General features: G+C 40.9%; 1 protein-coding gene across 4 annotated transcripts in view; it reads right to left on the bottom strand.

The window, feature by feature from the left end:
• KREMEN1 (kringle containing transmembrane protein 1) overlaps positions 1–12807 on the bottom strand; it is a 108373-nt gene that overhangs the window by 70170 nt on the left and 25396 nt on the right. For all 4 annotated transcript variants that reach the window (XM_049866954.1, XM_049866950.1, XM_049866951.1 and 1 more), the window contains exon 3: positions 4380–4471. In XM_049866954.1, coding sequence (XP_049722911.1) covers positions 4380–4471 — 92 coding nt within the window. The remainder of the gene's footprint in view (positions 1–4379; positions 4472–12807) is intronic.

A 12807-nucleotide genomic window follows, 5' to 3' on the forward strand; every position in this document is an offset into this window, starting at 1 on the left:
TTTTTTTACATTTCACAACGTCTTACTTATAGCACAATGTTCTCCCTTTAAATTAAAACAAATTTAACACGATTTCAGGAACGCTGTGGGCCAACCCAGTTTAACAGAGAGAGCACTGGTTGCATAAAAGTTCTAACAGCTCAAAGAATGAAACTTATCAGTGCTTTCCCAGATCTCTGCCTCCTCTCCCTGACCCTAGCCCCAGTCTTTTTAACTCAGGGGGCTCAGGTAAAAAAGACCCTTGCTAGTTGGATGTGAAGCCTGAGGTGGAGCTTTTCCTTAAATGAAGGGCAAGCTACAAGCTGATGGGGCTAACTACATGGAGAGAGATGTGTGTGGAGTGTTCTTGAGCGAGTTCCTGCCCTTTACTTCTTAAAATTTGCCACTCCGTGTGTGTGCATGCAAACTGTTCCTTCTGCCTCAAATGCCCTCCTCACCTCCACCCCAACCAACATCTAGAACTGTGCTACTCAAATTGAAAAAAAAAAAAAATGAGGTCCTGCAAATTCAGCATCCCTGGAGCTTGTTAGAAATGCAGACCCTCAGGCCCACCTATACTTTCATACGTATCTGTAATTTAAAAGGACATTTAAAAAATATATATAACTACCATGCCATTATGCTGTTATGGATTGGATGGCGTCCCCCAAAAATATGTGCTATAAATCCTAAATTCCTATACCTGTGGCTGTAATCTCATTTGGGAATAGGACTTTCTTTGTTATATTAATGAGACCACATCAGTACAGGGTGTGTTTTAAGCCAATCACCTCTGAGACACAAAAAGGGCAGATTAGGCACAGAGGAAGAAGCACAAACAGAGGCAAAGGTACACGCTACATTAAGATTGCCAAGGAACCAGTAACAGAAGCTGAAATGAGACAACGACCTTCCCCAAGAGCTGACAGAGAAAGCCTTCCCCTAAAGCCTATGCCCTGAATTTGGCCTTCTAGCCTCCTAAACTGTGAGAAAATAAATGTCTGTTAAAGTCACCCACTTGTGGTATTTCTGTTACAGCAGCACTAGCAAACTGAGACACATACCTAATAAAATTAACAGTAATTTCTTAATATAATCTCATGCCTACTCGATATTCACTCCTCAACTATTCCAAAGATGAATTTTTTATAGTTAGGTTTGTTCTAAACAAGTGAACTTTTTATAGTAAACAAGTAAACAAAAAATAGCTCCCAGAGATGAGAAGGTAAATTTCTCACGCCCACGGCTTTGGGCCCAAATGAGCTATGTGAAGAAAATTACATTTGCCTTTAAATGCCATTTGCAGGTTTCCCCTACTCACAACTACATCATTTACTTTCAAAAACTGTACAAAACTTTTATAAACATCCTCTAGGCCAAATAGAGCAAAGTAAAAGCCATGCTGAGGTCCTCACTAATATGTCCCTCAAAAGCAATGAAGCAAAGGAGAATTGGGATGGTAAGGACGATTATTTAACAAAGAGAGGCGTGCAAAGAACAGATAATAAGCCAGATTTCCCTTTTCCATAGCTAAACCAACAGGACTAGAGATCTGGAGGGTAGGGGCTAGAGAGATGGTAAACTTGATGACATTGGAATTTGCTTTTAGAATTTGTATTTCTCCTGCCTGTAACAAGAACTCGGGGCTTCTGAAACATCTTGGCAAAAGCAGTTTGAAGGGCAAATCCAATTACCTTGGAGTTGTTCTCCTTTTAACAGTTCTGATCCATGTTCTGGAGGTCGAGGGCACAGTTCAAATTTTTCTTTGCCCCTTTTGAATCATACTTCAGTTCTGCCTCCCTGCTTGTTTTCACTTTCCACCTAACGAGCTGAGAGGCAGAGATTCCGGTCTCCACACAATGACCCACCATTCAACCAGATTCTGCTTTGTTCCTAAACATTCAACCCCCCGGCTCCTGCTGGGACTGTTATATTCAGATATGAACTTTCCAGGAATCTGATCATGTCACAGGCCTTTTCCTGTATGACAAGTTCAATGTTAATCATGAATGGCGGGCTTCACACAGAGGGTTAGTATTATTCATGAAAATTCTGACTCCACATCCAGAAATAGGGCAAAAGTGGCTTAAAATAGGCAGGCTGTATCTCAGCTGGATCCTTTGGTCAACTACCAAGGCCTCTTGCTGCAGACGGCCCAAGAGCTTTTCTCAACCATGTTAGTCAGATGTACCCGAAGCACAATGTTCTGCCAGACTCAACGTCTGAGGCTGGGCCTGATGTGGAGCCCTGGTGCCCATGGGGCAGACTGAAAGATTCCCCAAAGCACCAAAGCCAGACACTGCTCACTTCCCCCAAACCAAGTATTCTCGAATTCTTGTTCCCAGCTTCTGCAAGTCTCCCTCCCTAGACCAGTTCAAGGTCAACTTTAGTAGGAGCATTGAGAAGGTTATCAAAAGTGTTGTCAGACATGGAAATAATATTTAATTTCTCTTATTTGGAACAAACAGTCCTGGTGGTGCAGTGGTTAAGCATCTGGCTGCTAACTGAAAGGATGGAGGTTTGAACCCACCAGCCACTGCTTGGGAGAAAGATGTGGCAGTCTGTTCCCGTAAAGATTACAACCTTGGAAATCTCATGAGGCAGTTCTACTCTGTCCTCCAGGGTCGCTACGAGTCGGAATTGACTCGACAACAGTGGGTTTGGTTTTTTGTTTATTTGGAACAGTGAGATATATCAGACAAATATTACACATTGGAGGGGTTTGTACCATTTTGCTGTAATTCTCTCTTCTGTAGCCTAGAGTCAAGGACCACAGGAATCAGCTTCTATTGGCCCATATTATATTTTATAAATGCAAGCTGAAGAGGATGATCTTTCCAAATAAAAGTAGCCAGACTGAAATCCCCTCTTCAGCATCCCTGAGAGAACGACATAGGCTAGTACTAAAAGGCTATCTTTGTACACAACAAATGGACCGAGGAAAATCTGCTTTCCTCCCCCCTTGCCTTTCTCCTTTACATAATGAGAGCCAAATGAGACGCTTTTTATTTTAAAATTTTAACTAAGTAGACTGAACAAAAGCCCACTCCGCTGGTCTTCACAGTTTTCTCAATTTTGTGACTGAATTAAGACACAGTCAAGCAAGAAGGATAGGGAAGCTGAAGCCTAGCTGTCAGGCAGTGGTGACAGTTGGGAGTTTCATTATGAAAGGTAAGCATCGGGCCGGCAGCACTTTCCCCTGGAGGCATCAGGATTCAGACTGCTATTCTGGGCATGAGTGGACAGGGGCCCCAGGTCCCACCTGAATCTCCATACCATTCCACATACACAAACTTCCTGACCTAAGTGAGGAGTGAGAAGGGGGCAGGACAAGATGTAGGTTTAGAAAATAAAGAATAAGCCAGGCAGAATAATGGTGAACGAACTGACCTTTTCTTCAGCTCTAGATACTGAGAAACCCTGCTCCTCTGGCATATTTAAAAAGCCATTATAAACACTAATTAGTAAATTCCTTACAGTGCTAAGTTTAGTTTTGGTTTCTGAAATTTAAACTTTCTGTAAAAGCTTTCTACAATAGTTTCTACCTTGTTTTAAAGTATCCTTCTAGGGTTCCTTCCTAGACAATACACTCCCAGAGGGCTGGGGTATCTTTTTGCCTTTCTTATCTTGCATATAATAAACACTTAATACAAGAATGAAAGAATGAAACAGAAAACAGGTCTTCTAATAAAAGACTGAAAAAACCGGGTTTTTCAGTAGTAGAGAGGTACAAAACCCAAAACCAAACCCGTTGTCATAGAGGCAGTTCCAACTCTTAGCAACCCTACAGGACATACTAGAATTGCCCCATAGGGTTTCTAAGGAGAGGCTGATGGATTCAAACTGCTGAGCTTTTGGTTAGCAGCTGAGCTTTTAGCCACTGTGTCACCAGGGCTCCAGGGAGGTGAAAGATGTGAGTTATTATCATAAATAAAATAAAATATTAGAATACCTTTATGCTAATGTGGGGAAAAGAACTATAATATTGGCTTTGTATGGTATTTAATCAGGTATTTACTCAATATCATTTTTTTCAGGCGGCACATCCAAATTCAAATAATAGCAATCAGCTTAACTGTCTATAAATAGAGTATTTACTCATTCCAAAAAGCACAAGGTACGTTTTCTTTTCTAGCCTGCTACTGACCTGCTGTCCTCTGTATCCGTGAAAGAATCTGTGAAAGGAAATTAAAGTATGAATTCTGGTTAGGTTTACCCAGCAAGGGAATGAGGTACTGAGGGAACCAGGCATTCCTATTCCTGAAAAGCCCAATAAGAGAAGTGATGGCTTCTCCCTTCACCTGCTTTCGGAAATCCATCTGCCTGAACTATCTCAGCTGGACAGTGGACTTCCATTCTGCACTCCTAGTGTTCAGATCATGTATCATATATAGTCTTACTTTGGCAAGCAGGTATCTCGCAGTACTTCCAGTAGACACCATCTTCATGCTCAGCCACATAGCACCAGGGGCTCACATCTCCATCTGGGTTTCTGTTGGGGAAAAGGACACAACCAGTAACATTTCTGGCATTTTAGGTCAACTGGCTTGTTGCTTTGCAGTTTCACAGAAATGGAACACTTCACCTTCCAAGTTATTTCTCATGACTGGCATCCATTTCAGCGCTGTCTCTTTTCAAGAAGGGAAAAATGGCAATACTACAATAACAAACCTTTCCCTTCTGACACATATTCCAGAGTTTGAGAAGGAAGTGGGCAAAGGTGACATAAAAAAACCAAAAAATCCATTGCAGTCGAGTCAATTCCGACTCATAGCAACCCTACAGGACAGAGCAGAACTGCCCCATAGAGTTTCCAAGGACCGCATGGTTGATTTGAATCATCGACCTTTTGGTTAGCAGCCATAGCACTTAATCACTACACTACCAGGGTTTCCAAAGGTGATACAGGTTTACAAAAATTTACTGCAGTGTAATTAGGACAACTGATCACCAAGCAAATCATGGCAAATAGCACTAGCACCTTGAGTGTGAACATTGGGATGCCACCCTCAGAGGGCACAGGTGTTCTCACACACCAATGATGAGAATGTGAACTGACACAAAAGGCCAGGTAGTGATTTCGTAATTAGAATCAAAGGCCCTAAAAATGTGCAAACCTTTTACCCAGCAATTTCCTCTTTAGGAATTTATTCTGAAGAAGTCTTTACTTACAAAGGTGTTGCCAAAGCATTTTTATAATATAAAAAAGTTGGAAACAACAAATACCTAACAATCAAGGATTAATTAAATATATATGGTATATCCATACAAAAGAAGCTGGGCATTCAGTAAAAATGAATGTTAAGTGAGGAGTGAGCTTCTTGGATCAGGTGGACACTTGAGACTATGTTGGCATCTCCTGCCTGGAGGGGAGATGAGAGGGTGGAGGGGGTTAGAAGCTGGCAAAAAGGACGTGAAAAGAGAGAGTGGAGGGAGAGAGCAGGCTGTCCCATTAAAAAAAAAAAAAAGGGGGGGAGAGTAATTGGGAGTGTGTAGCAAGGTGTATATGGGTTTTTGTGTGAGAGACTGACTTGATTTGTATACTTTCACTTAAAGCACAATAAAAATTATTTTTAAAAAAACGAATGTTAATACGTGTTTGTATTAACATGGAAACAAAAGAGCAAACAGTTGTCATCAAATTGATTCTGACTCATGGCGACCCATGTGTGTCAGAGTAGAACTGTGCTTCATAGGGCCTTTTTTCTTTCTTTCTTTTTTTACAGTTTTATTTAGTTTTCTTTTTTTTATTGTGATTTAGATGAAGGTTTACAGAGAAAATTAGTTTCTCATTAAACAATTAATACACACATTGTTTCGTGACATTGGTCACCAATCCTGGGCAGGTTAACACTCTCCCCTTCTCTACCCTGGGTTCTCCATTTCCATTCTTCAGCTTTCCTGTCCCCTCCTGCCTTCTCGTCCTTGCCCCTGGGCTGGTGTGCCCATTTGGTCTTGTATACATGGTTGAACTTCATGTATTATTGTTTGTTTTATGGGCCTGGCTAATCTCTGGCTGAAAGGTGAACCTCAGGAGTGACTCAAGTTCTGAGTTAAAAAGGTGTCCGGAGACCATACTCTTGGGGTTTCTCCAGTCTCTGTCAGACCAGTAAGCCTGGTCTTTTTTTGTGACTTTAAATTTTGTTTTACATTTTTCTCCAGCTCTGTCTGGAACCCTCTATTGTGATCTCTGTCAGAGCAATTGGTGGTGGTAGCCAGGCACCATCTAGTTGTGCTGGACTCAGTCTGGTGGAGGTTGTGGTAGTTGTGGTCCATTAGTCCTTTGGACTAATCTTTCCCTTGTGTCTTTGGTTTTTCTCATTCTAACCTTGCTCCGGACAGGGTATTCCATAGGGTTTTCAATGGATGATTTTTCAGAACTAGAACACCAGTTCTTTCTTCTGAGATGCATCTGGGTAGACTTCAACCTCCAACCTTTCAGTTAGCAGCAGAGTACATTAATAGTTTGCACCACCCCAGCAACTCCATTAATATAGAAAGGTATTTACAATGTCTTAATAGGTTTTTTTTTAAAGGCAATTATAACACACCATGGATGACAGACCCCATTAATCCCTCATATTAAATACTTACGTGGTTGTTGTTAAGTGCCTTTCAATCAGTTCCAACTCATTGCAACCCTACGTACAACAGAACGAAACACTGCCCCGTCCTGGGCCAACCTCACAATTGTTGCTATGCTTAAGCCCATTTTGCAGCCACTGTGTGAATCCATCTCATTGAGGGTCTTCTCTTTTGCTGCCCTCTACTTATACCAAGCATGATGTCCTTCTTTGGTGACTGGCCCCTCCTGTTAACATGTCCAAAGTACATGAGATGAAGTCTGGCTATCCTTGCTTTCAAGGAGCATTCTGGCTGTACTTCTTCCAAGACAGAGTTGTTCATTCTTTTGGTGGTGGTGGTGTCGTTAGGTGCCATCAAGTCAGTTCTGACTCATAGTGACCCTATGTATCACAGAACAAAACACTGCCCAGTCCTGCGCCATGCTCACAATTGTTGTTATGCTTGAGCCCATTTTTGCAGCCAGTGTGTCAATCCATCTCGTTGAGGATCTTCCTCTTTTCCACCGACCCTGTACTTTACCAAGCATGATGTCCTTCTCCAGGGACGGATCCCTCCTGATAACACGTCCAGAGTATGTAAGACGCAGTCTCGCCATCCTTACTTCTAAGGAGCATTCTGGTTGTACTTCTTCCAAGGCAGATTTTTTGTTCTTTTAGCACTCCATGGTATACTTAATATTCTTCGCCAACATCACAATTCAAAGGCATCAGTTCTTCAGTCTTCCTTATTCATTGTCCAGCTTTCACAAGCATATGATGTGATTGAAATTACTACAGCTTGGGTCAGGCGCACCTTAGTCTTCAAGGTGGCATCTTCGCTTTTCAACACTTTAAAGAGGTCCTTTACAGCAAATTTGCCCAATGCAATGCCTCATTTGATTTCTTGACTGCTGCTTCCATGGGTGTTGATTGTGGATCCAAGTAAAATGAAATCCTTGACAACTTTAATCTTTTCTCTGTTTATCATGATGTTGCTTATTGGTCCAGTTATGACGATTTTTGTTTTCTTTATGTTAAGGTATAATCCATACTGAAGGCTGTGGTCTTTGATCTTCATTAGTAAGTGCTTCAAGTCCTCTTCACTTCCAGCAAGCAAGGTTGTGTCATCTGCATATCACAGGTTGTTAATGAGTTTTCCTCCAATCCTGATGCCCCGTTCTTCTTCATATAGTACAGCTTCTCAGATTATTTGCTCAGCACACAGACTGAATAAGTATGGAGAAAGGATACAACCCTGAAGCACACCTTTCCTGACTTTAAACCTTGTTCTGTCTGAACAACTGCCTCTTGATCTATGTAAAAGTTCCTCATGAGCACAATTAAGTGTTCTGGAATTCTCATTCTTCACAATGTTATCCATTATTTATTATGATCCACACAGTCGAATGCCTTTGCATAGTCAATAAAACCCAGGTAAACATCCTTTTGTATTCTCTGCTTTCAGCCAGGATCCATCTGACATCAGCAATGGTATCCCTTGTTACACATCCTCTTCTGAATCCGGCCTGAATTTCTGGCAGTTCTCTGTCAATATACTGCTGTAGCCACTTTTGAATTATCTTCAGCAAAATTTTGCTTGCATGTGATATTTATGATACTGGTCGATAATTTCCGAATTTGGTTGGATCACCTTTCTTGGGAACAGGCATAAATATGAATCTCTTCCAGCCATTTTGCCAGGTAGCTGTCTTCCAAATTTCTTGGCACAGACGAGTGAGCACTTCCAGCACTGTAACCCTTTGTTGAAACATTTCAATTGATATTTCACCAATTCCTGGAGCCTTGTTTTTCACCAATGCCTTCAGTGCAGCTTGGATTTCTTCCTTCAGCACCATCGGTTCCTGATCATATGCTACCTCCTGAAATGGCTGAATGATGACCAGTTATTTTTGGTATAATGACGGTGTATTTCTTTGATCTTCTTTTGACGCTTCCTGCGTCGTTTAATATTTTTCCCATAGAATTCTTCATTGTTACAACTCAAGGCTGAATTTTCTCTTCAGTTCTTTCAGCTTAAGAAATGCCGAGGGTGTTCCTCCCTTCTGGTTGCCTATCTCCAGCTCTTTGCACATGTCATTATAATACTTTGTCTTCTCGAGCCACCCTTTGAAATCTTCAGTTCTTTTACTTTATCATTTCTTCCTTTTGCTTTAGCTGCTCGATGTTCAAGAGCAAGTTTCAGAGTCTCTTCTGGCACCCATTTTGGTCTTTTCTTTCTTTTGTCTTTTTAATGACCTCTTCCTTTCTTCATGTATGACATCTTTGATGTCATTCCACAACTCATCTGGTCTTTGGTGTTCAACGCATCAAATCTATTCTTGAGATGGTTTCTAAATTCAGGTAGGATATACTCAAGATGGTACTTTGGCTCTTGTGGACTTGTTCTAATTTTCTTGAGTTTCAACTTGAACTCACATATGAGCAATTGATGGTCTGTTCTCCATTCAGCCCCTGGCCTTGTTCTGACTGATGGTATTGACCTTTTCTACCCTCTCTTTCCACAGATGTAGTCAGTTTGATTCCTGTGTATTCCATCTGGGGAGGTCCAGGTGTGTAGTCACTGTTTATGTTGTTAAAAAAAGGTATCTGCAATGAAGAAGTCATTGGTCTTGCAAAATTCTATCATGCGATCTCTGGCATCATTTCTATCACCGTGGCCATATTTTCCAACTACCGATCCTTCTGGTAGTACTGACTCTTCTGATAGTCCATGGTATATTCAATACTCTTCCCCAACATCACAATTCAAAGGCATCAATGCTTCTTCCGTCTTCCTTATTCATTATCCAGCTTTCACATGCATATGAGGGAATTGAAAATAACATGGCTTGGGTCAGGTGCACTTTAGTCCTTAAAGTGACATCTTTGCTTTTTAACACTTTAAAGAGGTCTTTTGCAGCGGATTTGCCCAGTGCAATGTGTCGCTTGATTTATTGACTGCTGCTTCCATGGGTGTTGACTGTTGACCCAAGTAAAATGAAATCCTTCACAACTTTAATCTTTTCTCTGTTTACCATGATGTTGCTTATTGGTCCACTTGTAAGGATTTTTACTTTCTTTATGTTGAGGTGTAATCCACACTGAAGGCTGCGGTCTTTGATCTTCATCAGTAAGTGCTTCAAGTCCTCTTCGAGCTGAGCAAGCAAGGCTGTGTCATCTGCATATCACAAGTTATTAATAAGTCTTCCTCCAATCCTGATGCTCCGTTCTTCTTCATACAGGCCAGCTCTTTGAATTATTTCCTCAGATGTAGTCAATTTAATTTCTGTGTATGTCATCCAATGAGGTACAGTCTTTGTTTATACTGTTGCAAAAAGTTATTTGCAATGAATAAGCCATCGGTCTTGCAAAATTTTATCGTGCAGTCTCTGGCGTCATTTCTGTCATGTAGGCCATATTTTCCAACTATCGATTTTTCTTCTTCATTTCCAACTTTTGCATTCCAATCACCAGTAATTATCAATGCATCTTGACTGCATGTTTGATCAATTTCAGACTGCAGAAATTGGTAAGAATCTTCAATTTCTTCATCTTTGGCCTTAGTGGTTGGTGTGTAAATTCGAATAATAGCTTTATTAACTGGTCTTCCTTGTAGGCATATGGACACTATCCTATCACTGACAGTGTTGTACTTCAGGCTAGATCATTAAATGTTCTCTTCTGAATGTAACACCATTTTTCTTCAATTTTTCATTCCCAGTATAATAGCATAATAGATTGTCTGGTTCAAAATGGCCAATACCAGTCCATTTCAGCTCACTAATACCTAGCATATTGATCTTTATGTGTTCCGCTTCATTTTTGACAACTTCCAATTTTCCTAGATTCATACTTAGAAATATTTATCTCTAGATGATGGGACTAATAGTGATTTTAATTTTTTCTTTTCTGGTTTCTTTATTTTCTTTCTCCTCTACAGCATACTTCGCATTTTTGTAATTTTTAAAAACTAAACCAAGTTGGACCTGTTGCTGTCTAGTCAGCTCTGACTCATAGCGACCCCACGTGACAGAGTAGAACTTCCCCATACAGTTTTCTAGGCTGTAATCTTTACAACAGCAGATCACCAGTTCTTTATCCTGCAGAACCGCAGGGTGGGTTCAAACCATGGACCTTTTGGTTAGCAGCCTAGCCCTTAACTGCTGTGCCACCAGGGCTCCTTGTCAATTTTAAAGGGTTACTTAAGCAATAAAATAAAATGCATATGATACAGACTCCACTGACAACCTTTCACCAGGACTGGGCTGGACAATTCATGTTTGATAGAAATGGGCTCTAATCCTTCCTCAAAACACTGACTCCTCAGAGAATTCAGAAGAAAACTCTAACAAAGTTTCAATTGGGACCTACAGTCCTGTAATCCCCATACCAATTTCTGATATCAAGATAGCATTTTAAAAAGATTTATTTCACATTTCTAACAGATAATGGCTTGGAATAAAAGCCCTTGAAGGCCTTTTCAGTTCAGAGACATCCTGACAATAATGGGGCACCACTGTGGATGCAGACCAAAAAGTGGCAGGGGCTACTGGGCACACAGAAAAGCCTTGCCTCTTCATCGTTTTCCAAGCTCCCTTTATTTGGACTCAGAACACTGGAAACCTGATACTCTGGTTAGGCCGGAAATGGGCATAAAGAAGTTGCAGCTGGGAGCTTTGGATCAACCCCTATCAGGCCTGAGAGGGATCCGCCTATTGTGTGGCCAAGACGATAAGCCTCCCTGAAGCACAAAGGGTCCTTTTATTCCTTGTGCCCAAAGGCAGGTGCCAGGGCCAACTCTGCTCTTCCCTGTTTCTGCCTTACACTCTAATCCAGATACATCGAGCTCAGAGAAGTGCTTTCCCATCACTTGCCATCCCTCAGACATCTCAAATGTGATGGGTCTGAAAAAATGGCACAAGACAAACATGGTGTCAGGTGTCGGCTGCAAAATCAAAGTAGGAGAATTTATACAAAGCCTTTCTTTAAACAGCATTTCACTGTCATTTTCTTCTCTCTATTCAGTGTTCAGCTTTGATGTATTATTTGGTAAAGCCCTTAGAATACAACTGTTTGTTATCAATGTCACAACCATTCTGAAAGGCATCAGAATAGCTTAATAAAGAATGAGCAAATTCATCTTTGACCTCACTGCAGGGCTAAAACAAAAAGGCCCCAGGCTCTCTGATGTGATAATAACAATTTCAGCATAAACCAGTAGTTCAGGTCTGGTACATTCCATCAAATCAAAGGAGAGGGATGCAGACAGGGAAGAAAATGGTTGCCCCTGGCTCTCACTGCACTCTTAATGGGTATTTACTGGTGGGTTTCTGGGAGCCTATGTGTAGAACTTGGTGCTAATATATAAGAAAAAAAGTTTTTTTTTTTTTTTCATATAAATTAAATCTCATTGGAAATTTCAAATTTACCTTAAAGTCAGACTTAAAAGCAGGAACTCTTCTGAGAAGACTTGCTTGATAGAAAGCAATAGAGCAATAAACATAACCACAGCCTGCTACTAAGGAACACTTTAGAACAAGAAGTAACTACATAAAAACAAAAAACAAGCACCCATTTCTCTTTCTAAACGCTCTTCCCAACCCAACTAATCTAATGAATGGAAATATTGGGGGAGGAACTAAGCCAGAAATGGAATGGGGCTAATTTTCTGACTTATGCAAAATGTTTTAAACGAACATGTATAACTTTGAAAGTAAAACACAAAAGAATTATCTAGTGAGCATGTGTAACTTTAACAACAAAATACAAAAGATAACAAAATGTCAAGTAGGATATGTACCAAATTGTCACCTATGAGAAGTGGGAGTTGATCAAGGAAATTTTGGGAAAAAGAGGTGAAGTGGGGGGTTTTAACTTTTTCAATTATATATCTCTCCAGTGTTTGGGAATTTGTCACAAGAGCTTTTAAGACTTTTATCATGACAAACTAAAAAATTATGCAACGACAACTATGGGCAATGTCCAACTACGGGGGGATGCCCAACTACGGGGGAATGCAAGTTAGGACACAGGTGAAATTAAGAGCTGAAGGTACAGGGATAAAGACACCATGGACTCTAAGTCTGGTGACTTCAAGACAACCTCAAGGGTCCTGGAGTATTAGCAAAGGTATGTAGGCAAAGCAGAAGGTAAGCAGTGTGGCCCATGCAATGCAGGTATATGTTGGCTCAGCTGTGTCCACAGTGCAACGGCTGAGATTCTAAGGTCCCCGTAGAACTGGGGGACACAGTGTTGAGTGTACTGC

This window comes from Elephas maximus, chromosome 22 (genome assembly GCF_024166365.1).
Source record: "Elephas maximus indicus isolate mEleMax1 chromosome 22, mEleMax1 primary haplotype, whole genome shotgun sequence".
Classification (NCBI taxonomy): domain Eukaryota; kingdom Metazoa; phylum Chordata; class Mammalia; order Proboscidea; family Elephantidae; genus Elephas; species Elephas maximus.